This window comes from Chlorocebus sabaeus, chromosome X (assembly GCF_047675955.1).
Source record: "Chlorocebus sabaeus isolate Y175 chromosome X, mChlSab1.0.hap1, whole genome shotgun sequence".
In the NCBI taxonomy this organism is placed as follows: Eukaryota; Metazoa; Chordata; class Mammalia; order Primates; family Cercopithecidae; genus Chlorocebus; species Chlorocebus sabaeus.
In genome coordinates, this window is record NC_132933.1 from 137,634,067 (window position 1) to 137,661,684 (window position 27,618).

General features: G+C 43.3%; 1 protein-coding gene across 1 annotated transcript; it reads left to right on the plus strand.

The window, feature by feature from the left end:
- Window positions 1-27,618, plus strand: ASB9 (ankyrin repeat and SOCS box containing 9). The gene is made up of 7 exons (XM_007991089.3): window positions 1-336; window positions 12,344-12,423; window positions 16,298-16,405; window positions 18,714-18,864; window positions 20,842-20,976; window positions 22,426-22,617; window positions 26,941-27,618. Exons 1-7 carry the CDS (start codon window positions 243-245, stop codon window positions 27,063-27,065), a joined length of 885 nt encoding a protein of 294 aa, XP_007989280.1. The 5' UTR covers window positions 1-242; the 3' UTR covers window positions 27,066-27,618.

The window sequence follows — 27,618 nt, forward strand, 5'->3', positions numbered from 1 at the left end:
AGGTAGAGCGTGTGTGTGTGCGTGTGTGTGTGTGTGTACACGAGCGTGTGCCTCTCTGACCACAGGTAGCACTCAGATTACCCTGCCTGCTCTGTTCTTTGCTGCAGACCATTTGACCAGGACGTGTGCAGCTCAGCCAGCCACAGAACTGGAATTTTTCAGGAGCAGGGGGAGCATGGAGTTTGGACTTTGCTGAGCAACTGAAGTGGAGCGCAGAGCTTGCTCGCTTAGGAGAGAGCATCATGGATGGCAAACAAGGGGACATGGATGGGAGCAAGCCCGCGGGGCCAAGAGACTCTCCTGACATCAGGCTTCTTTCAAACCCATTGATGAGTGGTGAGTCATAGGGGCAGTGGAATCAGCCCTGGGGAGGTTGGCTAACGTGCTTAGGAGAGGAGGGTTGGGCAGTTGCAGTGGCTCTGTGTGAGGTGTCCATGGGTCTGTTACTGGGCAGATGCCCACAGTTCGCTGATATATATCCTTTACACAGCTGTTCAAAAATGTGTACACTTCTTTCTGCAGAATCCTACATACAACACAAATTCAGTTGTCACAAATTATTCTCCAGTTAAAATTTCAGCTCCCAGGAATCATTCTTTGTGGGTCAGATGCATTATTTATTACATTGGAGGTTTGAAAGTTACTTAACAAACAGGAAAATTTTTAATGCTAAAACTTTTTTCTTAATTTGCAAGTCTTAGCTGTTTGGTATTTAGGTGGGGCAGGGTTTATAAATGATGTTCAAACATTGAGCACTGATTGAGTCACTTTCAAAAGAGACAAAAGAGACTTTGTTTTACTTAAACATTGGAGAATCATCTTACAGGTATTCTCATCTGTCAGGTGGTGTCTGTGCTAACGTACAGAATGCCACAAATACACACTTTGGTGAGCATTCAGCAGGTGCTTGTTGGCTAAAAGGATTCTGAAAAATTTGTTTAGGCATTTGCACACAGGTTTTTATAAATAATAGTATATTGGTTAGTAATATACTGGTTAACTCTCCAGCCCCAAGACTGCAAAGTTGATGTCACATCCTTTCCCAAACTAAGACCAGTCAGTGAGGAAGCCTTGGAGTTTATCAGGAAGGAGACTCAAAGTTGGTAACTTTTGGAGAGCAAAGGGAGCAGGGTGAGGGTGAAGGAAACAGCTCACTTTCTGCAACTGTTGTTCACCCTGTTGAGATCCTTGGGGGCTTGTTATGGAGACAAGCCCCAGCACCCAGGGCTGGGAAAGCTGGTGTTGCCGCAGCCTTGCTGAATTGATGTATTTATTATTTATTAATTTTGTTTTTAAGACGGAGTCCTGCTCTGTCACCCGGGCTGGAGTGCAGTGGCGCAATCTTGACTCACTGCAACCTCCGTCTCCTGGGTTCAGGCTTATATAGGCGGAGCACGGTGGTTTACACCTGAAATCCCAGCACTTTGGGAGGCCGAGGCAGGCGGATCGCGAGGTCATGATACCATCCTGGCCAACATGGTGAAACCCCGTTGCTACCTAAAATACAAAAATTAGCTGGGATTACACGTACCTGTAATCCCACCTACTCGGGAGGCTGAGGCAAGAGAATCGCTTGAACCCAGGAGGCGGAGGTTGCAGTGCACCGAGATCTCGACACAGCACTCCAGCATGGTGACAGAGCGAGACTCTGTCTCAAAAAAAAAAAAAAAGAAAAGAAAAATCTGGGCGCGGTGGCTCACGCCTGTAATCCTAGCACTTTGAGAGGCCGAGGCAGGCGGATCACGAGGTCAGGAGATCGAGAACATCCTGGCTAACACGGTGAAACCCCGTCTCTACCAAAAAATAACAAAAAAATTAGCCGGGCGTGGTAGTGGGCGCCTGTAGTCCCAGCTACTCGGGAGGCTGAGGTGGAGCTTGCAGTGAGCCGAGATCGTGCCACTGCACTCCAGCCTGAGCCACAGAACGAGACTCCATCTCAAAAAAAAAAAAAGTGTGTAAATATATATACACACACACACACCTGGTATACTGCCCACAGCACTTGTTGATTAAAGGGGCAGTAAACAGGGAGAGACCCTGAAGTCAGTCAGGGTTTTGGTTTTTGTTTTTTTGTTTTTTTTTTGAGATGGAGTCTCGCTCTGTCGCCCAGGCTGGAGTGCAGGGGCGCCATCTCGGCTCACTGCAAGCTCCGCCTCCCGGGTTCACGCCATTCTCTTGCCTCAGCCTCCCGAGTAGCTGGGACTACAGGCGCCCGCCACCACGCCAGGCTAATGTTTTGTGTGTTTTTAGTAGAGATGGGGTTTCACCGTGTTAGCCAGGATGGTCTGGATCTCCTGACCTCGTGATCCACCAGCCTCGGCCTCCCAAAGTGCTGGGATTACAGGCGTGAGCCACTGCGCCCGGCCTGTTTTGGTTTTTTTGAGACGGAGTCTCTGTCGCACGGGCTGGAGTGCAATGGCGGGATCTCGGCTCACTGCAACCTCCGCCTCCCGGGTTCAAGCGATTCTCCTGCCTCAGCTTCCTGAGTAGCTGGGATTATAGGTGCCCGCCACCACGCCCGGCTAATTTTTGTATTTTTAGTAGAGATGGGGTTTCGCCACGTTGGCCAGGCTGGTCTCGAACTCCTGACCTCCGCCTGGGCCTCCCAAAGTGCTAGGATTACAGGCGTGAGCCACCGTGCCTAGCCGTCAGTCAGGGTTTATTAATCTACTATACAGGTACTGAAAGGGTAAAAATGGGAGAAATAAAACACAAAACACCTTCCCTTTGACTGAGCAGACTAGCCTGCTCATTCATTCATTCATTTATCCAATTTCACTTATAAAATGAGCAGAGTACTCAATGGTCAGTGGGATTTAGATCCACAAAGGCAGAACTGGATTAATCAGCAGATGTATTGAGCATGAGTTTGGAGAACTAGGAAAGCAAAAGTGGCACCCAAAATCACTTTTTACAAAGAATTTCTTTTTCTTTTTTTTTTTTTTTTCTTTTTTTGAAATGGAGTTTCACTCTGTCACCCAGGCTGGAATGCAGTGGAGCAATCTCGGCTCACTGCAAACTCCACCTTCCTGTCTTCAAGCGACTCTTCTGCCTCAGCTTCCCGAGTAGCTGGGATTACAGGCGTCTGCCACCACACCCAGCTGATTTTTGTATTTTTAGTAGAGACGGGGTTTCATCATGTTGGCGAGGCTGGTCTTGAACTCCTGACCTCAAGTGATCCACCTACTTTGGCCTCCCAAAGTGCTGGGATTACAGGTATGAGCCACCATGCCCAGCCACTTTTTATAACGAATTATATATATATATACACACACACACACACACACACACATACATACACACACACACACGTTTTTTTTTAGACAGAGTCTCGATCTGTCACCAGGCTGGAGTGCAGTGGCACCATCTCGGCTCACTGCAACCTTGGCCTCCTGGGTTCAAGCAATTCAAGCAATTCTTCTGCCTCAGGAGGGAGAAGCAGGGACTAGGTGGGACTACAGGCACACGCCTGGCTAATTTTTTTTTTTTTTTTGTATTTTAGTAGAGACGGGGTTTCACCATGTTGTCCAGGCTGGTCTCCAACTCCTGAGCTCAGGCAGTCTGCCCGCCTCAGCCTCCCAAAGTGCTAAGATTACAGGTGTGAGCCACAGTGCCCAGCCAATAAATACATTTTTAAAGCAGCAAACCAATCTTTATGGGAAAGAATCAGTAATTTGGTTGATTTCTGCACTGTTATTTTATAGCTAAGTATTGTATTTATTTTTGTTTCCACATGGGAGAGAGGCACCAGCCACTTTTCACTGTTGAGGGTTTCTTTTTCTTCTTCTTCTTCTTTTTTTTTTTTAATTTTTTGAGACGGAGTCTCACTCTGTCACCCAGGCTGGAGTGCAGTGGCGTGATCTCGGCTCACTGCAAGCTCTGCCTCCCGGGTTCATGCCATTCTCATGCCTCAGCCTCCCAATAGCTGGGACTACAGGCTCCTGCCACTACGCCCAGCTAATTTTTTGTATTTTTAGTAGAGTCGGGGTTTCTCTTTGTTAGCCAGGATGGTCTCGATCTCCTGACCTCGTGATCCACCTGCCTCGTCCTCCCAAAGTGCTGGGATTACAGGCCTGAGCCAACTGTTCAGTGTTTCTAAATGTCCTAATCCAACCTTGGTGGGGTCAGGGTGGGTGAGTGGGAATGGGCAGGTGTTATACTCAAAGGCATGGTGCTTGTAAAGTGAACACGTTGTTACAGCTAGAGTGCAAAATGTGAAGGTCTTAGGGAGTCTAGTGAGAACAGGTTTGAAGAGATGGAGTGGCAGATAAAGATTTAAGAGCTAAGTGCGGGAGGTTAGGCTTCATGAGGCAGGGAATTGAGAGCCATTGGTGGTTCTAGAGCAGAGACCTGGTAATAAGGCTGTAGGTGAATTAACTTGGTAGCCACAGCTGGGATAGATTGTGTTGGAATCGTGGGAGATTGTTGCATTCATCCAGTGGTTCTCAAGTTCTCTTGTGCCTCTACATCACCTGGAGAGCTTATTAAAATGCAGATAATGCAGATTCTGGCTCGGTGCGGTGGCTCACACCTGTAATCCCAGCACTTTGGGAGGCTGAGGTGGGCGGATCACTTGAGGTCAGGAGTTCGAGACTAGCCTATCCAACATGATGAAACCCCATCTCTACTAAAAATACAAAAATTTGGCTGGGTGTGGTGGCTCACACCTGTAATCCCAGCACTTTGGGAGGCCGAGGTATGTGAATCACCTGAGGTCGGGAGTTTGAGACCAGCCTGACCAACATGCAGAAACCCAGTCTTTACTAAAAATACAAAATTAGCCGGGCATGGTGGTGCATGCCTGTAATCCCAGCTACCCAGGAGACTGAGGCAGGAGAGTCGCTTGAACCTGGGAGGCAGAGGTTGTGGTGAGCCGAGATCACACCATTGCACTCCAACCTGGGCAACAAGAGTGAAACTCTGTCTCAAAAAAAAAAAAAATTAGCTGGGTGTGTTGGCACATGCCTATAGTCCCAGCTACTTAGGAGGCCGAGGCAGGAGAATTGCTTGAACCTGGGAGGCAGAGGTTGCAGTGAGCCAAGATCATGCCACTGTACTCCAGCCTGGGCAACACAGATCATGCAGCTTTTGATGAAGTGGTAGGCCTGGGGTGTAGGCCCAGGAATCTGCATTCATAACAAACTCCCAGGTGACACGGATGGTACTGGTCAGGGACCATACTTTGAGAACCACTGCACTAATCCAAGCATGAAACTTACATTTGGATCGAACTTTGGAAATGACAGAGAAAGGGCGATGATTTCAAAGGAAAGAGAAATCAGGGTATACTGCTTGATTAAATGTTGGAACTAACAGAGAGAAGGCAGGCAAAATTACAAGGTTCTCAAGCCCAAAGTAATGTCAGATAAGCTAGACAAGAAGGAAGTTGGAAAGGAAGTTGCCTTGGATGCAGGATGAGGAGGGGAGGATACAGAGTTCTGTTTTGGACATGACAGTGCCAACAATGATGTCCAGTGCACAGTATGATGACATGTGACTGAGACTTAGGAATGATCACAGGTTAGAAGCCAGAGACCTCAGAATGTTCTACAGAGGGGCTGTGGTTGAAATCTAGGGAAGGGAGAAATTGTCTGATGGCCAAGAGCTGAGAGTCAACCAAGGATGGAACCCTGGGACAGGCCTCCAGTTGATGAAGTAGGACCAGTAAGTTGGACAGAGAAGCAGAAAGAGATTCTGGATGTTGTAATTACACAGGTACTAAGGGAAGAGAAGTTTTCAAAGAAGTAGAAGTCACAAGGGTAGGTGCCTGGATACTTCTGGTCTCTTTCTGTTGTGAATCTGACTGGCAAATTGCCACTCACCTTCTACACCCAGCTGAGCCATTGCCCCCATGAAACCCTCCTAGACTTTCTGCCTCTCCCTACTCAAGTCATTCTCCATCTGCTTTGCATCAGTCCTGCCCCTTGGGTAAAACCTCCATTGTAGTTGGTTGCTTTTGTTTATGCTTCTGAGGTCTTAACCTTGGTGAAGTGTGGAATGCAGAACACTCAGAATGCTGTTTTCAAATAGCTTGCCAAGAAACTCAGCTCAGGTGAAGCATGTCCCTTTGCACAAGGCCAAGTTAGAGGGAAAATAGAGCCCAGGTGTGGATTGTCTGGCTGCTCCCACCTCCACCTGCAGGCGTTTTTCTGCCCACTTCCCTGGGGTAGGGAGGGAGGAAAGGTTATGAATGAAGATGGGCAACCAACTCTTTATAGAGATTTGTTTAATGTTAGACTCTCCTGTCCAAGGAGCAGGGAAAGAATGTCTTTCTTTTTTCCTGAAAGTAGCTTGTTAGGAGTTGAATTGCGTCCCCTGAAAAGATACATGGTTAAATTCTCAACCCTCTGTGCCTCAGAATGCGACTTTCTTAGTTAAGATTAGTTAAGATGAGGTCATAAGTAGGGTAGGATGGACCTTAATCCAACATGACCGGAGTCCCTGTAAGAAAAGGAGAGGAGACACATGGAGAATGCTATGTGACAACAGAGGCAGAGATAGGAGTGAAGCACCTAGAAACCAAGGAATACTGAGGACTGATGGCCACTGCCAGAAGCTAGAAGAGGCAAGGAAGGATTTTTTTTCCCTAGAGCCTTTGGATAGAGAGTATGGCACTGTCCACACCTTGATTTCAGACTTCTATGCCACTGCTAGCCTCTAGGACTCTGTGACAACAAATTTCTGTTGTTTTAAGCCACGCAGTTTGTGGTGTTTTGTTATGGTGTCCCTAAGAAACTAATTTACACCTACTCATGGAAACTTGGGAAAATACATTGAAAGATAAACTAACCACCCATAATTCCACCAAGCAGGTAACCGCTGTTCCCAGTGTTAGTGTCTTATCTTTTGGGATTTTGCCTGAAGACTGACACCTGTAGAGGTATGTCTATCCTTGCAAAATTGAGCCCACCCTGTAGAGAGTATTCACATTTAAACAGAAGACAAGCTGGAACAGGTATTGAAAGAAAACAATTTTATTGTGTTATGGTGAATTTTTAGATATTGGGGCACCTCGGGAGGGGTGAGTTTTCTGGGGGAAAACCTGCCTTTGAGACAGAATGGGAAGGCAGCTTTATATTGAGAGAGAGAAGAGAGAGGGAGACAGGAAAGAGGAGAGAGAGAAGAAAGAGGAGGGGAGAGGCTGGATGGCGGAACTGGAGAAAGAACTGCAGTGGACGGGCTTGACTTGCCCAGGAGTTGCCTCAGTGGGCCTTTCTGTTTGTTTCTGACTGTAAGCCTCTTGTTTCTTTTTCTCCTCTTTTCTGGTTTGTCCTGGGATCAAACCAAGGTCCACAATAATTGTGAACACAGCACCCAGATCCTTTCCGGGTTCTGGCAGGTTGGTTCATGCCACTGAATCCATCCTTATTGTGTCCTGAAGACTGAAGGCAAATACTCCTGTCCCCTCAGAGCAACCCAAAATCTCCTTGACTTTGCAAAACGTTTCTCAGCATGAGTAGATTTATGCTACTGCCCAGCATTCACTGGGGTTCTCAGAACATCAGTAATAGCTATTTTCAGAATGTACCAATTAGTGCATCTTAAATCTCTTTTGAAATAACAGAAATGAAAAAAATGTTCCACAAATTACAATAAAAATGAAATGGCAGCCTCCCTAATGTGCTCCACGTTTGATGAGGGTACAATTTAAAAGATAAGTTTAATGGCATTACTTGGAGGACTTGTGGAGTGGTTTCATTACAAGAGCTCCCTGCCCCATTTTACCCATAAGCCACAGTACCGGATCCATGGCATTGTCAGTGACCTCATTTCACATGTGTTTTTTTGGCAGTAAAACCAATAGACCTTGGCTGAACCAGTGTTGGGAAAGAGCCCTTAATATACGCCAAGGACTTGGATAATGTGTTACATACACCTAATGGCCCTCCAGTATCAAAGACTTGGGTGGGGTCCGTGGAAAAGGATGTCGTGACCTTGAGTCTCCCCTTCATGAATTGGATAGTCTCCTACTATGAGAATTGTCCATGTTCTGGCGGGAAAATAGGTCCCCTTTCCTGCTTGTTTTCTGCCCTTTCCAGCTGCCAGTTAGCAGGAAAGCAAGGGCAACTGCTTTGGGGTTTAACTGGGCATGTGTTGAGCCTACAGCTCATTGCCTGCTTGGGATGTGGGCTCTGGAAAACCATGAAGGAAGAAGCATTTCCCAGGTCCACCAGACAGACCCTCATTTGGATCCCTAAAGAGACATGTCTCATTCAGCTATCTTTTCAGTGTTTTCCAGAGTGAAAGAGTGTATGTGGACTAATCCATGTTGCAAATTACGGTGTTTGCTAATACACACACACATACACACAATCTATGCTCTCTGAATGTTAGAAAAATGTTAAAGTAGGCCAGGCGCAGTGGCTCATGCCTATAATCCCAGCACTTTGGGAGGCTGAGGCGCATGGATCACTTGAGGTCAGGAGTTGGAGACCAGTCTCACCAACATGGTGAAACCCTGTCTCTACTAAAATTACAAAAATCAGCTGAGTGTGATGGTGTGCACCTGTAGTCCCAGTTACTTGAGAGGCTGAGGCAGGAGAACCACTTGAACCTGGGAGGCGGAGGTTGCAGTGAGCCAAGATTGCCCCACTGTACTCCAGCCTGGGTGACAAAGTGAGACTCTGTCTCGAAAAACAAACAAAACATTACACACAAAGAAAAATGTTAAATTACTCATTGTCACTATTGTACATTTTCACATAATCACTCATTTGTTCTGAGACCTGCTGAGGTCAAAATCCTTGTATAAATTTGAGACGGATTTTGGTTTTACAGGGACTCATGTTTTTCTTCTGGGCAGGAGCATAGGTATACTGTGACAGGCCTAACAAACCCTGAACTGAAATGACTTTAAGTTAGAAGGGGAAGGCTCATATACTGCTGATGGGAATATAAAGTAGTACAGCCACTTTGGAAAATAGTCTCAAAACAAACATTGTGTTACCATATCATACAGCAGTTCTTTTAGGTGTATATGCAGGAGAATTGAAAACATACATCTGCTCAAAAACTTGTACATGAATGTTTATAGCAGCATTATTAATAATAGCCAAGAAGTAGAAATGACACAAATTTCTGTCAACTGATGAATGAATAAATAAAATGTGACTTATCCATACAATGGAATTATTTGACCAAAAAAAAAAAAAAAAAAAAAAAGGAATGACGTACTGGTGCATGCTACAACATGGATGAAACTTTGAAACATTATGCTAAATAAAAGAAGCCAGTTGCAAAGCACCACATACTGTATGGTTTCATTTATGTGAAATGTCCAGAATAGGCAAATCCATAGTGACAGAAACTAGATCCATGGTTGCCAGGGGCTGGGGGAAGTAGAACTGTGGAGTGACTGCTAATGGGCACAGAGTTTCTTTTTGGGGTGATGAAAATGTTCTAAAATTGATTGTGGCGTTGGTTGCATAGCTCTGAATATACTGAAAACTGCTGAATTGTACACATTAAATGGGTGTATTGTATGGTATGCGAATTATATCTCAATACAGCTGCTTGCTAGCTAGCTAGCTAGAGATACTCACATTGTCAGCCCCTCACTATGTGTACCAGGACAACACTCTGTACTTCTGAAAGACACAAGCTGTCTCTGCTCTGTAAACACTACATTCTGCAGAGGTGCAAACTCAGATAGCCTGTTATTCTCTTGGAGAAGTATGTACTTCTTTAGTTGCCCCAAATAGAGTAATGGTCCCATGATGAATGAGTAGAAAGTAAGACCATTTGTGGCTACACTTGATAAGTGCATCGTTTTTATGAAATCCGAACAGTTACAAATTAGGACCCAATTTACCTGCCTGACTGTTTAGGCTGTCGACACTCATAATCTTAGGGAGCTTTAAGAGAGGTTGGGAAATGTGGCAGCTGTATTTCTTAGCAGCTGAGCACTTGGAAAAAAAGTGGATTAATCATCATACATGTGGTGATCCATCAGGATACATTTGCAAATCTATTGAAAACTGATTTTCAAAACCTTTCTCAATTTGTGGCTCTTTGTTCTCATTCAAGATTTTGTGTGAATGGTATTTGGCATTATCAGCACCAACAGGGTGGAATTAGTTGTCCTTTTAATTCTAATTTGGAGATCAATCTTTCCATATCTGCAGTCTGAATTTTAGCTTCCAAGCCCTAGAATCAGCAGTATTATTCCAGGAATAATTAGGAGCATCAGAGAATGCTGTGAGGACATTGAGTATCTATTAAGCGTAAGGTTTTGACGGTAGGAAAAGCCATTTCACTTAAGATGTACCTTGTCTCAAGCACCTTAGTGACGCCAGAAGGAAAGCATTGGATGGGCAGTATGTAGATGGGCTCATTTGTCTTCCTTTTATGTACCAAATGCCTAATGAATCCATCTGGAAGAATGGTCATTTGCTTACTAATACAGATTTTCCAGGGCACTGATGGCTTCAGGTGGCAGACGGGCCTCATGTGGTCAGTACAAAGTGTTAAGCCAACATGTGTTAAGTACAAAGGATACTTCATAGCCTTTCATTTTGCAAGGTAGAGACAGTAAGTACCCTCCTTCTCCAGGTCTTCTCAGCTTTTAGGAGCTATTAGCTACCACGCAAGGCATAACTGGCACCAGACCTTTCTATCTTGTTTGTATGTAGTGTGTTTGCCGAAGCAGGTGGAGCTGGAGCTGAAGCAGGTTCAGGCACGCCTCCCTCACATTTCTACTGGAAATCAGATGAAGCTTGAGATGAGAAAAGATCAGGTCTATGCCTCACTCGGTCATATTCATATTCAATTATAAAGAGAGAGGAAAGCATTTAATGGGTTGGGATTGGGTTTTCAGGCCTCTTTCCTGAGAATTTGTTTTCCTTGTATGTGGTTGTAGAATAAATTTGGCTATTTTATTTTATTTTTTTGAGACAGAGTCTCACTGTGTTGCCCAGGCTGGAGTGCAGTGGCATGACCTCGGCTCACTGCAACCTCCACCTCCCGGGTTCAACCGATTCTCCTGCCTCAGCCTCCCGAGTAGCTGGGATTATAGGCATGAGCCACCACACCCAGCTAATTTTTACATTTTTAGTAGAGATGGTGTTTCACCATGTTGGCCAAGCTGGTCTCGAACTCCTGATCTCAGGTGATCCGCCCACCTCAGCCTCCAAAAGTGCTGGGATTGCAGGTGTGGAGCCACCGCACCCGGTGTAAATTTGCTATTTTAAATAGCAGTGATGATGAGGTGTAATCAAGACTGTCTGTTTAGTGTTAGGGCAGGATAATAATAGTAGCTAGTATGTAGTGAGCCATGGTAAGTACAGGTTGAGCATCCCTTTTCTGAAATCCTTGGGACCAGAAGCGTTTCCAATTTTTTCAGATGTTGGAATATTTGCATATACAATAATGACTTACCTTGTGGATTGTACACAAGTGTAAACACGAAATTCATTTATGTTTCATATACACCTTACACACATAACCTGAAGATAATTTTATATGGTATTTTAAATAAGTTTGTGCATGAAACAAAGTTTTGACTGCAACCCATCACATGTCACATGTGGAATTTTCCACTTGTGGCATCATGTTAGCACTCGGGAAGCTTTGGATTTTGGAGCATTTTGGATTTGGGAGTTTTGGGTTAAGGATGCTCAACCTGCATATTATATATTAGGGATGCTCAACTTGTAACTTTACAGAGAAGGAAACTGGGGCACTGGGCCTTTCCCGGGACCCACAGGTCAGAAAAGGTGAAGCGGGTCTGAATTAAGAGCTTTCTTTAACCACCTTGGCATGCTGCGTTTGGGGGTAAATAATGTCCCTGTTTCAAGGTGAGACTGAGCACTGATTTGTGCTTAATATTACGACAGGAGATAATCTATAAATAGATATGGTTCTGTTTAGATTTCATTCCAAACGTAATGGTGCATGTAATTACATGATTACTGCTATTAATACAGGACACTGTTTGCTGAGATGCCAAAGTCTGTATTTCATGCAGGAAACTAGACCGGCAGCTACAGCTTAACACACTAATGCTGGTAATTAGTGAAGCTCTCGCTTAACTAAATGGGCCATTTGCCTTTGAAACCAGTGTGTAAATAGAAATACAGTAATCTGTCATCCCAATTCACCTCTTTTGTCCTTAGTTTGAGGACTGGCTGTAGTTCTTTCCCAAGCTCTCCAGACATTGTTCAAACAAACTGTGCACAAAAAATATTAATAAAGAAGAGAAATGCTGAATTCCTAATGGGAATTTTGGTTGAGTGAATCCGATGTCTCCATCCAGGGACTATTAGGCTCTTATTGATGGGCAAGGATAAGCCTCTGGGTCTAAGTGCATGAGCAGGATATAACCCATTCCTCCCTTTCCATACAGATGCGGTGTCTGATTGGTCTCCTATGCATGAAGCTGCAATCTACGGACATCAGCTGTCTCTGAGGAACCTCATCAGCCAGGTAGCTTTTTGAAAATATAATACAGAAGAAACCTATCGAAATATTAAAACAAATGTGTGACATAATAACATGAGGACTTTTAAATTAATTCATTAAATAGAAGACCTCATGGCGATTCTAATAACTACTATAATTTCTAAATAGGATGAGTATATATTTTGAGATACTTTTGTCTATGACAATTGTAATACAATAGAAAATATCTGTAATTTCTATTGGAGATAACCCTACATACTACTATTACTACTGCGGTTTGTTGTCTACATTCTGAACTGAAGGATACGCTAAGTTTCAGATAGAGCTGAGTGAGAATAAATGTGCTTTAAAAAATCCAATTTCATAGACCTATCTAGAGTAAGAAATCCTCCTATAAGAAAATAATTTCTAAAGAAAAATTTCATACTATTCTAAGCCACTATCTTAAGCCATTTTTGGTAGCAGCAGCCTATTATAAATAGATTATAACACCAATTCTAGCTAAAAGAAGTTAGGCTACTTCCCAGATAAAATTAGAAATTTACCCTATTTTGATAGCACGAAAAATGATCACTGCAGCTTTTATGTATCACTTGTTAAATTGGACAGATACTCATTTGCATTCAGTATTTATGTGTTTATGAAACATCAGCCAGAACCATCTCCAAGTTGTATCCCATTATTTGTGTAAGATGTCTTTTTAGAGCCCCAGTTTCTGCTTTCATAAAATGAGTATTCTGATACCTACCTAGGTCAGTCCACCCCATAACTCAATAACAAACCACCCCAAAACTCAGTGACATGATAACAGTAACCATTATTTCTTGCTGATGTGTGTTTGTGTCAGCTCATCTAGGCTGGGCCTGGCTGGACTTGGCTCCCAGCTGTGGGTTGGGTGTAGCCCTGCTGCGCATCTCTTTCTTTCTTTCTTTTTTTTTTTTGAGGCGGAGTCTCGCTCTGTGGCCCAGGCTGGAGTGCAGTGGCCAGATCTCAGCTCACTGCAAGCTCCGCCTCCCGGATTTACGCCATTCTCCTGCCTCAGCCTCCCGAGTAGCTGGGACTACAGGCGCCCGCCACCTCGCCCGGCTAGTTTTTTGTATTTTTTATTAGAGACCGGGTTTCACTGTGTTAGCCAGGATGGTCTCGATCTCCTGACCTTGTGATCCGCCCGTCTCGGCCTCCCAAAGTGCTGGGATTACAGGCTTGAGCCACCGCGCCCGGCCGCTGCGCATCTCTTTCATCCTTCTTGGACCACTGGCTACCTGAGGAATTATTTTCTCTTGGCAAAACGCTGGAGCACAGCAGGGCAAGCCCAATCATGCAAGAATACTTCCAATCTGTCCATGTCACATCTGCTAACATCTCACTGGTCAAGTCACATGACCACATCCAAACTCAAGGATCAAGAGAAGTACATTTTGTCAACTAAGAGTAGTTGACGACTGAAAATAAATATATTAAAGTTAAGCCATTCGATCTTTTTTTTTTCAAAACTAAGAGCTGACTGTGGACTGGACACTGTGAAGTAATGGGTTAATTACCTTATGATATATGACTCAGACTTGTTAATAATTTAGACAAACCACAGTTAATCTGAGGTAAAACTGTAGCTTGATGATGAACTATAAATGAGTTTCTAACTTTGTAGAAGGAACCTTTCTGTAATGTGAGTATGTGGTGAAAACTTTTTGTTTTGTGTTACCAATAGCTGTGTTGTTGTATTTCATTTACCTGGATTTATGTATAAACACCTAAATGCTGGTTTTATTACTATTATTATTATTATTATTATTATTATTATTTTTGAGATAGGGTTTCGCTCTTGTTACCCAGTCTGGAGTGCAGTGGCGCAATCTCGGCTCACTGCAACCTCCGCCTCCCGGGTTCAAGCAATTCTGCCTCAGCCTCCCGAGTAGCTGGGCCTACAGGCAAGCGCCACCACGCCCAACTAATTTTGTATTTTTAGTAGAGACAAGGTTTCACCATGTTGGTCAGGCTGGTCTCAAACTGCTGACCTCAGGTAATCCATCAGCCTTAGCCTCCCAAAGTGCTGGGATTACAGGCATGAGCCACCGTGTCTGGTCTAAATGCCGGTTTAAAAATGGCAGTCGTGCTGGAGGAGCATGCGCATTTTCTATTGGTTGTTTCCTATTGGTTGCCTTTTGCCCAAGTTCTGTACCTCAGCCTGTCTTTCCCCCCACTTGTGTCTGATACACTTGCATGATTTTTGCTTCATGTGATAATCATACCCCTCTTGTGGCATTGACAAAACTACTTTTTGTAAGTGTGATGACTGTGAGAAAATAAGATATTTTCTCCTGCCAATTGGACATTTAAGTCTTAGGTATGAATAGTAAAGTAAGAAATGACATATTCTTTTCTTTGATCAAGACAAGAGGTGGCAAATTTTTTTCAGTAAAGGACCAGATAGTAAATATTTTAGGCTTTGTGAACCATGCAGTCTCTGTTGGAAGTACCTAACTCTGCTGTTTAGCAGAAAAGCAGTTGTAGACAGTATGTAAATGAATGGGCATGGCTGTGTTCTGGTAAAACTTTGCTTATGGATGCTGAAATTTGAATTTCATAAAATTTTCATGTGTCACAAAATATTCCTTTGATTTCTTTTAAACCATTAAAAATGTAGAAACCATTCCTAGCTGCTGTGCTGTACAGAAGCAGGTTGTGGTCTAGATTTGACTCTGTAGGCTGTTGTTTACTGACCCTCTTACCAAAACTATGATAGAGCTAGGAAATCTAAGAAAAAAAATTAAATGTCAGGAAAAGGAGGGTTTTTTTGAGAAAAAAAAATTGGGTGAAACTGGTATTTTTATTACAAATATTATTAAATCCTATGTGCTACTAAATACTTACATTTAAAGAGCAATTATATTAGTTAATAGGTGCATTTCAGTTTCCTAAATAAAGTACATTTAGGCTTCCTAAAAGGTACATGCAGTCTATTTCTTTTCCCTTGCAGTTTCAAAATTTCCTTTTAATTGTCCCCCACAAGATAGAGACACTTGTGAATATGTTAAAATTTAATAATTGCTTGTTAAAACTTAGCAATTCGGGCCACGCTGACTTTAAAAAAATTGAGAAATTTCATAAACAAACATAAAAGAACTTAAACACGTGTGCAGTTGAACAAAAAGTGATGATTATGGGAATACTGCCATGTGACTGCCTCCCCATGTCAGGAAATGGAAAAATAGCACATTGCTGGCTCCTCCAAAGAGTCACCCATCCCTCCCCTTACCGTGCTTTCTAGAACACAATCCTGTCCCTCTTCCACAGGATTAACCATTATCCCGATTTCCTTGTTTTCTTTATGGTTTTACTTTATATGTCTTCTGAAACAATATGGGGTAATTTTGCCTAATTTTGAACTTTAAATTGATGTAATCATTCAGTGTGTATGCTTTTGGATTTTGCTTCTTTTGCTCAACATTATTTTTGCAAGCGTCACCCTTGTAGTGCTTGCCATTATAATTTGTTGGGTGTAATCTTTCTGCTGAAAGATTATACCAGAGTTTATTAATTCAGTTCATTGTTGATGGACATTTGGTTTGTTTGCAGTTTCTATTACGACCAATGCTGTTGTGAATATTCTTGTATATGTATCTAGATGTATATATACCTAAGAGTCAAATTGCTGAGGCATAGGCATAGGCATTGTCAGCTCTAAAAGATACAGTCAAACTGTTTTCCTGAGTGGTTATACCATATTACACTCCTACCAGTCGTGTGGCAGGTTTTTTTAAGTCAATATAAACATCTTAGTGAACCATCTGACTTTGAGCCAGGTCAACTTTGTCATAGTACTGGAATGGTGGCTGAAAAACAGCCCCGGGGCACTGTCGCTTTGCACCCCTTACTCTGACTATTTCCCCTCCTTCAGGGGTGGCTTGTGAACATCATCACGGCAGATCATGTCTCCCCACTCCATGAAGCCTGTCTCGGAGGTCATCCCTCTTGTGTAAAGATTTTATTAAAGCATGGAGCTCAGGTAAGGGCAGCTGAAACAACATCTTAGAAACCAAGAATGAAAAATGACTATGTATATCCCTTCTGAATAACTTCCAGCACTTTTGATTAGGCTGATTTGAAATATGAAGACAGTTGTTTTTTAAGAAAATTATGTTCATCAGACTTGTTTGCTTTAGTGATAGGTGGATGAAATACTAAATTTTTAGTCGTGCTTACAGCCTATATCATTTTCTTTATCACACACTACTAATAAATAGTTGTTAGACTTCTGTCTTCATTGTTATGGCTGGAAGGTAATGAAATATTGTGGAAAGCACACATTTGCCTGGGATGGCTAGGATGTCTGAGGAGACAGAAAATCTATGTGGTCATTCACCCTTTGGCTGGCAACTTGGACTTGTTCACATGGTAGCAGGGATTGCAAAAGCAGCAAAAATGGACCTGTTTGGTGTTAGGCAACTGAATGATGGGGTGGGGGATATTATGGGCTTGCTATCTTCTGGCAACAGCAAATGCAAAGTCCCAGAAGTGATCGTGAGCAATTTTTGTATCTTGAAGTCATTCCTTATGGCAGGAAAGTAGAGTAGGTGAGAGGATTCAGAACCGGAAGCAACCCTGTCCATGCCAAAAAAAGAACGGGCTTTGTCCCAAGATTAGTAAAGAGCCAGAGGTGAGTGCATTGCCAGATTTATATTTGGGTTAAGAAAACATTCAAAACTTGGAAACAGGGAAAGTGGCAAGGTGAAGCAAGAGACACCTAGGGTACAAACTTGAAAGAGGTGCTCGTTCTCAGGCTCCTGCACTATTTGTGTGATTCCAAAAATGAATATGTCCTTAAATTTTTTACCGTGGGCAACTTTGTGCCTCACTCTAGTCCTGGCCCTGCTTGGAAGTAGAGTTTGAGAATGAATTCATTGTCTTCACAATATCATTGCTTAAAAGAGTCACCAAATAATCATTTAATGATACACAAGAATGTGTCTGTGCTTGGCTTTTCTATTCACTGTGTAATTATAGCCCAAACACTGTGAAGTTAGACATTAACTTCTAAATTTGTCTGATTTCCAACATTAGAAAAGATAGCCTCAAAGATTATAGTTTTATGACCCTATAGGACATTAACCAGTTTTTATATTTTTATTTTTTTTTATTTTTGAGACGGAGTCTCACTCTGTCGCCCAGGCTGGAGTACAGTGGCATGATCTCAGCTCCCTGCAACCTCCACCTCCCAGGTTCAAGTGATTCTCCTGCCTCAGCCTCCTGAGTAGCTGGGATTACAGGCACACGCCACCACACTTGGCTCATTTTTGTATTTTTAGTAGAGACGGGGTTTCATCATGTTGCTCAGGTTGGTCTCGAACTTCTGACCTCAGGTGACCTGCCCACCTTGGCCTCCCAAAGTGCTGGGATTACAGGTGTGAGCCACCGTGCCCGGCTGAGTTTTGTATCTATTAGCAAATATATTTCAGCAGTCCGTTGACTATATAAGTTTTATAAGTTTTTCTTTTTTTTTTTTTTTTTTGAGACGGAGTCTCGCTCTGTCGCCCAGGCTGGAGTGCAGTGGTATGATGTCGGCTTACTGCAACCTCCGCCTCCCGGGTTCAAGCAATCCTCCTGAGTAGCTGGGACTGCAGGCGCATGCTGCCATGCTCAGCTAATTTTTTGTATTTTAATGGAGACTGAGTTTCACCGTGTTGCCCAGGCTGGTCTTGAACTCCTGAGCTCAGGCAGTCCACCTGCCTCGGCCTTCCAAAGTGCTGAGATTACAGGCGTGAGCCACTGCGACTGACCAAATATTTTTTTGAGCCAGCCTTACCATCTTACTGGTTCCCTCATTAATGAATGAGTTGAATAAAATCTTTGGCATGTGTTAATTCTATATTTGTATGAAAGTCAAGTTTTTTAAAATTTTCTAAATTATACATTAAGAATTACAGTTAACAATTTCAACAATTTCCTCACAGCAGCAAGAGTAATCCTCTTACACCTGTTAAGAAATTGAACTGGTGTGGGATGGGACTAGGAAAGAAGTTTAAAATAGGGATTAGTTTGTAAGTGACTGAAATTATCCTAACTAGTTTCAAAGTTCATGTTCCTGGGGAGGGCATGGAAGAGATAAAACATTGAGTAACATTTTTGATGCTTTATAGCCACTCCCTAATTCTATTTTTCGCAAAAACCTGTGGAATTTGGTACTTTTTTCTCCATTTTATAGCTGAGGAATTTAAGGCTCAGAGAAGTTAAATAACATGTTCAGAGTGGTGGACCCTACTTTTGAACCCAAAACATCCCCCTTCCTGTCTTCATCCTGGAGCTTCTTTTTCCAGGTGAATGGTGTGACAACAGACTGGCACACTCCACTGTTTAATGCTTGTGTCAGCGGCAGCCGGGATTGTGTGAATTTGCTTCTGCAGCACGGAGCCAGCGTTCAACCTGAGAGTGATCTGGCATCCCCCATCCATGAAGCTGCCAGGAGAGGTAAATCTGTTGAGAATTTTCTTTTAAAACCCACTCCTTCAAGGGACATCTTACTGCTGAAAGAAGGAAAGAAAAGGAGGTATATTTTAGAGCAGTAGTTCTCAAAATGGAGTCCCAGGACTGGAAGCATCAGCATGACCTGGCTGCAAATACAGATTCTTGAGCCCCACTCCAGCCCCATGAATCAGTAACTCTGGGCATGGGGCTCAGCACCTGTGTTTTGTTTAATAAGCCCTCGGGCTGCTTTCTGGTGCACAGGAAGTTTGAGTGCCTCCCTTTTAGAGCATTTTGAATGTTTTTCACTGCTGTATTACTGGAACAGGGCTTGGCACACAGTAGACTATACATTAATATTTGTGGAATCCGTTGTTATACCCGTGACCTTATATAAATCAAGTTATTTCATGAAACAAATTATATTCTTCTATTTCAGGGCCTTAAAGAACATTGTCTCAGTGACACTTAAGTTTGCCAAATGAAATAAGCTTTCAATTTTTGAAACTATAAGATGTTGTATACAGTTTGGGATAATTCTTTTCTTTTCTTTTTTTTTTGAGACGGAGTCTCGCTCTGTTGCCCAGGCTGGGGTACAGTGGCTGGATCTCAGCTCACTGCAAGCTCCGCCTCCCGGGTTTAGGCCATTCTCCTGCCTCAGCCTCCCCAGTAGCTGGGACTACAGGCGCCCGCCACCTCGCCCAGCTAGTTTTTTGGATTTTTTAGTAGAGACGGGGTTTCACCGTGTTAGCCAGGATGGTCTTGATCTCCTGACCTCGTGATCCGCCCGTCTCGGCTTCCCAAAGTGCTGGGATTACAGGCTTGAGCCATCGCGCCCGGCCGGATAATTCTTTTCATTAAAGCTATACTTTTTCTGATGGTCTTAGCTCATAAAATCACAAGTTTTTATTTTCCCAAATTTTTCATCATCATAATGACCATACCTTGCCAGAGGGCTTTCTGTTTCTCCAGTGGCTTTCACAGAATGGCTTCCCATTTGACTGGACCAACCCACTTCTAATGATCTCCCAAAGCATTGATATTTATTTATTGAGAACATCCTAACTCATCATATTCGCTGCATACATAGAACTAAAATATAGCAAGAGAAACGTAGAGGAGCAATGTCCAAAATATGACATTCTGGACCAAGGAAGTGTGATTCAGCTTTCGCCTAGTTTTTCAGGTTGGGCCCTGCTCATATTGGATTTGGCAGCTTCTAAGCCTTGCCTATACCCACTGTGGCCTGTTTCTCCTGGGCCTGCCTTTGGAGAGGTTGTAAGTTTCCTTCCCTGTCCCGTGGCCCACACTGTGACCTTTATTCTTCAGGTCCACCTTCAGGTCCTGTTTCTCCATATCTCTCCCCAACTCGCACTTCAATTTCTCTGCTTAGACTAACTACAAAACCAGAAACAATTGAAAAACGTGGATGGTTGCTGGTTGGTTATCATGGCTAGTTAACTCAAATGGAGTTTCACCTGTAGTTGCAGATTGCATCCTGTCGTCAAACCATTAACTGATAGCAGTGTTTAAAATCACTCCTGGCCGGGTGTGGCGGCTCACACCTGTAATCCCAGCACTTTGGAAGGCCGAGGCGGGTGGATCACAAGGTCAGGAGATCGAGACCATCCTGGCTAACATGGTGAAACCCCGTCTCTACTAAAAATAGAAAAAAATTTACCTGGTATGGTGGCGGGCGCCTGTAATCCCACCTACTCAGAAGGCTGAGGCAGGAGAATGGCGTGAACACGGGAGGCAGAGCTTTCAGTGAGCCGAGATCGCGCCACTGCACTCCAGCCTGGGCGACAGAGCGAGACTCTGTCTCTAAAACAAAATAAAATAAAATCACTCCTGATTCTAATTAAAGGAAATTGCTTTTGGTCCCCTGGATAAACTGCTGCCAAATTTAATGCAAAATGGGGATGGCATTGTCTTTCTAGCTAAGGGAACTTGTAACTGTTTTTCTCCTGCTTTGGGCTGCAGGCCACGTGGAGTGTGTGGACTCTCTCATAGCTTATGGGAGCAACATTGACCATAAGATCAGCCACCTGGGCACTCCACTCTATTTGGCTTGTGAAAACCAACAGAGAGCCTGTGTCAAGAAGCTTCTGGAGTCAGGTAAAGCAAAAAGCAAATCAAAACAAGAAAAGAAAATGAAAAGTAAATTAAATGTATTTTAAACGTCTTACTGCTGTAGGAGAGAAATTAGTGTGGGCAATGGAGTTGGACAAGGTCAGGGTTCATATTGACTGTGTTGCCTTGGGGAATTATTTCACACTGTTTGAACTTCAGTTCTCTCACTCCTAATGAGGATGAGGATGAGGATGATGATGATGATGCCTCTTCTCAGGGTGGTCCTCAATGATTAGTGGTTTCTCCTCCCTTTCCTCTGTCTCCCTCCATTTGGCCAGTCACATTATTAAGCCCTGCATAAGTTGCGAAGCTGTTGGATTAGTGTTGAATCTTCCTATCTGGGACCTTCACCAGTTCTCTTTGGTTTAAATACTGAACTTGCCCCATTGCAAATACTATGTTTTCCTTGAAAAGGCCTAGGTACCCTTATTTCTTTTCACCTCCCTGCTATTGTCCAGCCCCCTTCTCAATACCTGGAACACCATTTCATCACCTCTTTAATTATCTGAGTCCTGTTTATTCTTTAAGGCTTCAGTAATCTGTTTCCCAATGAATGTTGTTATAGTCCTTATTGCCTCCTCCTCATCTGGCAGGCATTGCTGTGAATTAAGAGATGCAGTCTCTGTCTCTCCCCCACCGCCCACCCCACCTCTGCCACTCTGGGCAGATTTTAAGCCTCTAGCCTGGAAGGGGCCATGTTTGGTATCCCTCACAAAGTCAAGAACGATACAAGACCAGATCAGTTAACATTTGTTGAGTGGACATAGATCTTCATTTTACCAGAGGGATGGCAGCTCAGGCAAAGCCACATGTTCCCACATGTCACAGTGAAAGCCAGGATCTGGGCTGGGGTGGGGATTTGTTAAGAGTGTAGGAGTGGAACTGGGTGGGGACAGTCCTAGAAATCCACCTTACTCCTGAAGGGGAGAACTTTGCCACCTCCCCTGTGATCTTGGGATTGGCCAGTCCAGTCCAGGGGATACCCCCATGAGTTGGTTGCTTTTCAGAGTCCAGATCACCAGTCCCAAGTGCCGGTTTTACACCAGGTGAGTTTGGCTGCTTGGTGTAGGCTGGATTTTACCATGTAGCCTCTCCCTCAGGCTGTACTGGCTAATACTTAGGTTCCATTAATAATAATGTGGAGCTTTTACATCACTAGGATTTTTCTTATATGCATGATGCCTATGTACAGTGCTGAAAGGCAAATTTTTAACTTTCTATGCTATATTGCTCATGTTGTATATTCAGTAACATTATCAGATGGGATTTTCCCCACATTATAAAATGGAATCAAATCATCTCCCATTTTTCCAGGATTGCTGTGCTCAATATGGATCCCCTCTTGTTAGGAAACTTTGGGGCTCAGGACTTTGAAAAGGGGGATGGTTGGATTCTGCTCCTTGCTGACTCTTTTTTCTTCTTGTGACTGTTTAGGAGCGGACGTGAACCAAGGGAAAGGTCAGGATTCCCCACTTCATGCAGTGGCCAGGAGTGCCAGTGAAGAGCTGGCCTGCCTGCTCATGGATTTTGGAGCAGACACCCAGGCCAAGAATGCTGAAGGCAAACGTCCTGTGGAGCTGGTGCCTCCAGACAGCCCTTTGGCCCGGCTCTTCTTGGAGAGAGAAGGTGCTTCTTTGCCAAAACCTAAGCCCTAATCTGTTGACACCCCTTGAGGCTCTAGTGAAAGGCAGGTATTTGGCAATTTCTGGCTCCCAATCCTATACAAAGATCATTCTCTGCCATCACCAAGTCTGGGGAAGTTGAGATAATTCAATATTCAATGAGATACAGTACTGGTCACAGTACAGTAAATAACTCCTGCTATTTAGCATATTGGATACAGATTTTGGGGATGATCAAATATTCATTATGGGGTAGGCCAGTTTTTTAAAGATTAAGATACTGTTTTAAAATTTTAGTATTACATTTATTTAAAACATGCTTTAGAATGAGGCAGCAGAGGACTCTTTGGGGTTGCACGAGGCCCCAGGATATCTTGCTGCACCACAGATGGGCCAGACTACTGGACACTTGGTTTCTGGGCTTAAAATGCAGCTCTTTAAGAGTTTAGGGTTTACACCAATCCAAAGACATTTACTACTGTAAATTAACCAATGAGAAATCCACACTTCTCTACAAGTAAGAACTGAGACTCCCAACTCAAACAGTGAAATACTGTGGTTGAGCGGTGTGTATGGAAGTAGGGCTTTGAGGCCTGGGCTGGGCTGGGGAACAGAGACACCTCAAGTTGGGGAGCCACCCTATTGCAATCTTCATGGGCTCAGAGGCAGTTGAGCAATCAGCTCAGTGCTTCTTTTCATACTGGAGTGTGGACTCTGAACTCTTAGGGATTCTGGGACTTTGAAGCAGGCCTTCCTACCAGAAGGATTCTGATGTTATACAATCTAGTTACTTTCTCCCCACATGATGAGCAGTAGGGTTGGCCTTGGGCAGAACTGTAAAGTGGGCTAAGGAATCCTCCTTCCTCCTACTCTCACTGCCCCAGGGTGCTTGCAGTCAAGTCCCTGCCTAAGGGCATGCCGAACAAGGCCTATGCTCCGGAGCAGGGCTGGGCAGGCAGAAAAGACTGACTCCAGGCACAAGGAACAGTCCAGTAGAGGCCCCTTTCAGTTAAGCAGTGGGATGATCACGGAACAGTTCTATCTGCATTTTAATAATTACTTGTTTTGAAAAAGTTGTGTGTCTACAAGGCCCATAAAAATACCTTAATTTTTAAAAAATCAGAATAAAAAATCGATAGAACAATGTGGATTGTAATCATCTTTATACCAACACAGTTGTGAAATAGAATGTTTAATTGTTTTAATTGAGAAAGGGATTCACAAAGACAAAAGTGCCTCAGGTCCCCCTCGGTCATAATGTAGGGCATATGTTAATGTAGGAGGTATATGTCCCCTCCTCCATCAGACAACCTCATAGCATTCTCAGATCGCCTCCCCTGGCTTTTCCCTTCTGCTTCGTTTCCCAAAGCCTTTCCTAGAGACAGTAATTACTTTCATTTCGAATTTATGTTTTGCATGGTGACAGTGTGGCCAGTGATCCCACTAGTTTATGAGATGTCATTTGCTGCTGGAGAGAATCACCACTTGTTTTGCCTCCATGAGTCACTTTTGGGGTTTTGGTGCAGTCACCTCTCAGAGGGCTTGGAGCCCACGGGAAATGGGTCCAGGCAAGTGCAGAAAACTAGACCTGTGGATTGCTCACTGCAGTCTCTGTCTCTGGGTGCCCCTAAATTCATTTGCTTCAGTCTGCCTGTTTCTCTCTTTCCTGGGGAAGGGAATTTATTCCATTACTGTCCTCTTTCAATGGTATGGCAACATGAGAATGTTGGTAAAACCCAACCATGTTCTGAATTTGGGCTTTGCGTGGGTGTTAGGAAAGGTAAGATTCTCCCTTTTTCTGAGAAAAGGGAAAAGATTTCAAGAATATTACTACCTCACCCTTGATAAGCATCTAAGGCAGTGTTTGCTCAATTAAAACCTAGAAATGACTGTCAGCCCAGCACGACCGCAGCCCCCATCCCCCTCACCCAGTACACTTTGGCTTTAAAACATCAATGGTGGTTGCTGGCCGGGTGCGGTGGCTCGCTCATGCCTGTAATCTCTGCACTTTGGGAGGCCGAGGTGGGTGCATCACGAGGTCAGGAGATAGAGACCATCCTGGCTAACACGGTGAAACTCCGTTTCTAGTAAAAATACAAAACAATTAGCCGGGTGTGGTGGTGGGCGCCTGTAGTCCCAGGTACTCAGGAGACTGAGGCAGGAGAAAGGTGTGAACCTGGGAGGTGGAGCTTGCAGTGAACCGAGATCACGCCACTGCACTCCAGCCTGGGCGACACAGCGAGACTCCGTCTCAAAAACAAAAACAAAAAACATCAACAGTTGTTGCTGGGGGAAAAAAGAAATTAAGGCCCAAAGGAATATGACGATTCATAAATATACAATTAGCTGGTTTTATTATCGAGCAAAGCAAACCCCTTGAATGTTTGCAGGTGCCAGTGAGTGAGTGCAAATCTGTAGTGGGTTTTCAGCTCTGTGTCTATGGACTTGAAGCTACAGTTGTTTTACATTGTCTTACTTGTAGTAAACAGTTAGCAGCATTCAGTTGGCATCAGTAGTTATTAATACACTGAGTTTCCTGTGACATCCCGCTTTTCTTAATTCTCTATCAGGTCTGCTCTGAGATCTGGTTATTTGTAATGCTTTATCAGTACCTCCTACGGTTGCCTCTGACAGCGTTTCTAGCACAGATGATCAGTCACATCTTTCAACATTCCTTAGTGAGGTTAGATTAGGTTCAGTTTCCCCACAGTGTGGTTTTTGCTGCTCGTTAATATATATGCCTTGAGAACACTGGGAAGCCATTCATTATTATATGCTTTGAGTATACTGGGCATAATCTCATAGGTGCCTTACTCCAACAGGGCCCTTCTGTTAGGGCCTGGTTTAAAATAATGCAATTATTTTTTTGATTGTATATGTGTCGAGTTCCATCTCTCTTTGTTCTCCATCACCTTGAGAGATAAGTTAACTCAGTTGATCCTGTAGTTGGTGGTGATGCTATAGGAAAATAGACACCACAGTATCCTTTTGGCTGTATTCTCAACCCTGACCGCACACTCAGATGACCTTGGGCAACTGCCTTTAGAAAATCCGGATGCTTGAGCTTCACCCAACAATAATTGAAGCAACATCTCTGGTTGGGGGGACTCAGCGTCCATGTGCCCCCACCCCAGGTAAGTCTGAAGTGCTACCTGGATTGAGGGCTATGGCTTTATGGAGTTCTTGAGGGTATATAGTTTTGCTTTTTAAAAAATAACCAGAAGAAGATTCCCATTACAATTTGATGCAGGAATGGGGGCGGGCCGGGGGGAAGTGGGCATGGAAAATCATTCCCCATCCTTTTGCCCTATAACGGAGTTTCTCAACCTTGACGCTATTGACATTTCGGATCAGTTGGGGGCTGTCCTGTGTACTTGGGGATGTTTAGAAGCATCATTGGCCTCTCCCATTAGATGCCAGTAGCACCCTTCCTCAAGTTTTGGCAACCAAAAATGTCTCCAGATACTGCCAAATGTCCCCTGAGGAGCAAAATGATCTCCTCCTTTCCTTCCCTGAGTCGCCTCACAGTTGTGAACCACTGTTCTAAAATGTAAACTGTTGAGTGTTCCCTAAGCAAGGTTTGTGCTAAACAGTTTGTAAACAAGGTTTGTGTAGTAAACAGTTAGCAGCATTCAGTTGGCATCAGTAGTTATTAATACACTGAGTTTCCTGTGACATCCCGCTTTTCTTAATTCTCTATCAGGTCTGCTCTGAGATCTGGTTATTTGTAATGCTTTATCAGTACCTCCTACGGTTGCCTCTGACAGCGTTTCTAGCACAGATGATCAGTCACAGAGTTGACTTTTCGCCTGTGAATTGAAGCATTGGAATAGCTCTGAATACAGAATATAAAAACAAACACGACTTCACATACTCTTAGGATTCACTGTGAGCTCATTATATTTGAATACCTTAAATTGCTCAAGTTATAAGAATGTTTGCATCTAGAAATATGCCCTTATTTTTAAAGGTAAAAGATAACAATACCATTAAACGTAACTTTATTTTTATTACTGGAATTTTTGTGTAGCTGTGTAATTCCCAAGTTAGCTTACTTAAGCCTCCATTAGTGAGGCTAAGCTTTAAATTTCTTTCACTCTGCTCTAAATTAAAACGTAACAAGCTTATTTCAATTAGCTACCAGAAAAGAAAGAACATAGACTAAAAATGCCTTCTACAAAAAAAATCCCAGAAAATGATCTTAAGTAGTTCAATATTATTTCCTTATAACAATGTTCTATCTTGTATGCTTTTTTTTTTTTTTTTTTAAAAAGAAGTCTTAGATCAATAACACTGCTGTGTGACTTGTCTTATGATGTTTCTCCAGGGCCCCCTTCTTTGATGCAGTTATGCCGCCTTAGAATTCGGAAGTGCTTTGGAATCCAGCAGCATCATAAGATAACCACACTCGTCCTCCCAGAGGATCTGAAACAGTTTCTCCTACATCTTTAAATGCATCGAGGGAATGGATTCACAAACGACGTGAAAACATTATTGAGTGTTGTAGCCACTAGAATTTTAAAATCAAGTTGGGTTTATAGAGTTTGACTAGTTTTTTTCGATTAGATTTGTATTTGTTATAAACTTGTTTATAGAGTTTGACTAATTTTTTTGATTCAATTTGTATTTGTTAAACTCTGAGGCCAGAGTTGAAACACACTGCATACGTTTGTACTATTAGTTAGAAGGCCTGAAGACTTTTTTCCCTGCTTGGAGAGTGTCATAAGTTATTGTTTTGCGTATCTACTGCATGCCAAGCACTTTCTGCAGCATCTAATTTAGTCCTGACAGCAACTGGGTTAAGATGTTCAATTTTCCAGAGCAAGAATAGAGGAGTCAGATTCAAATACAGGTTTTCTGACGTTAACTTAGGTGATGATTTGATCGAGGCAGGATTTTCCAGCATCACTATCCTTGTTCCATCTCTGCTATATGGGAATGAGAATAAAGAAATGTATTTCTTGGCTTGTCTAATTTGTTTTAACCTTCCCTGTTCTTAGGACAG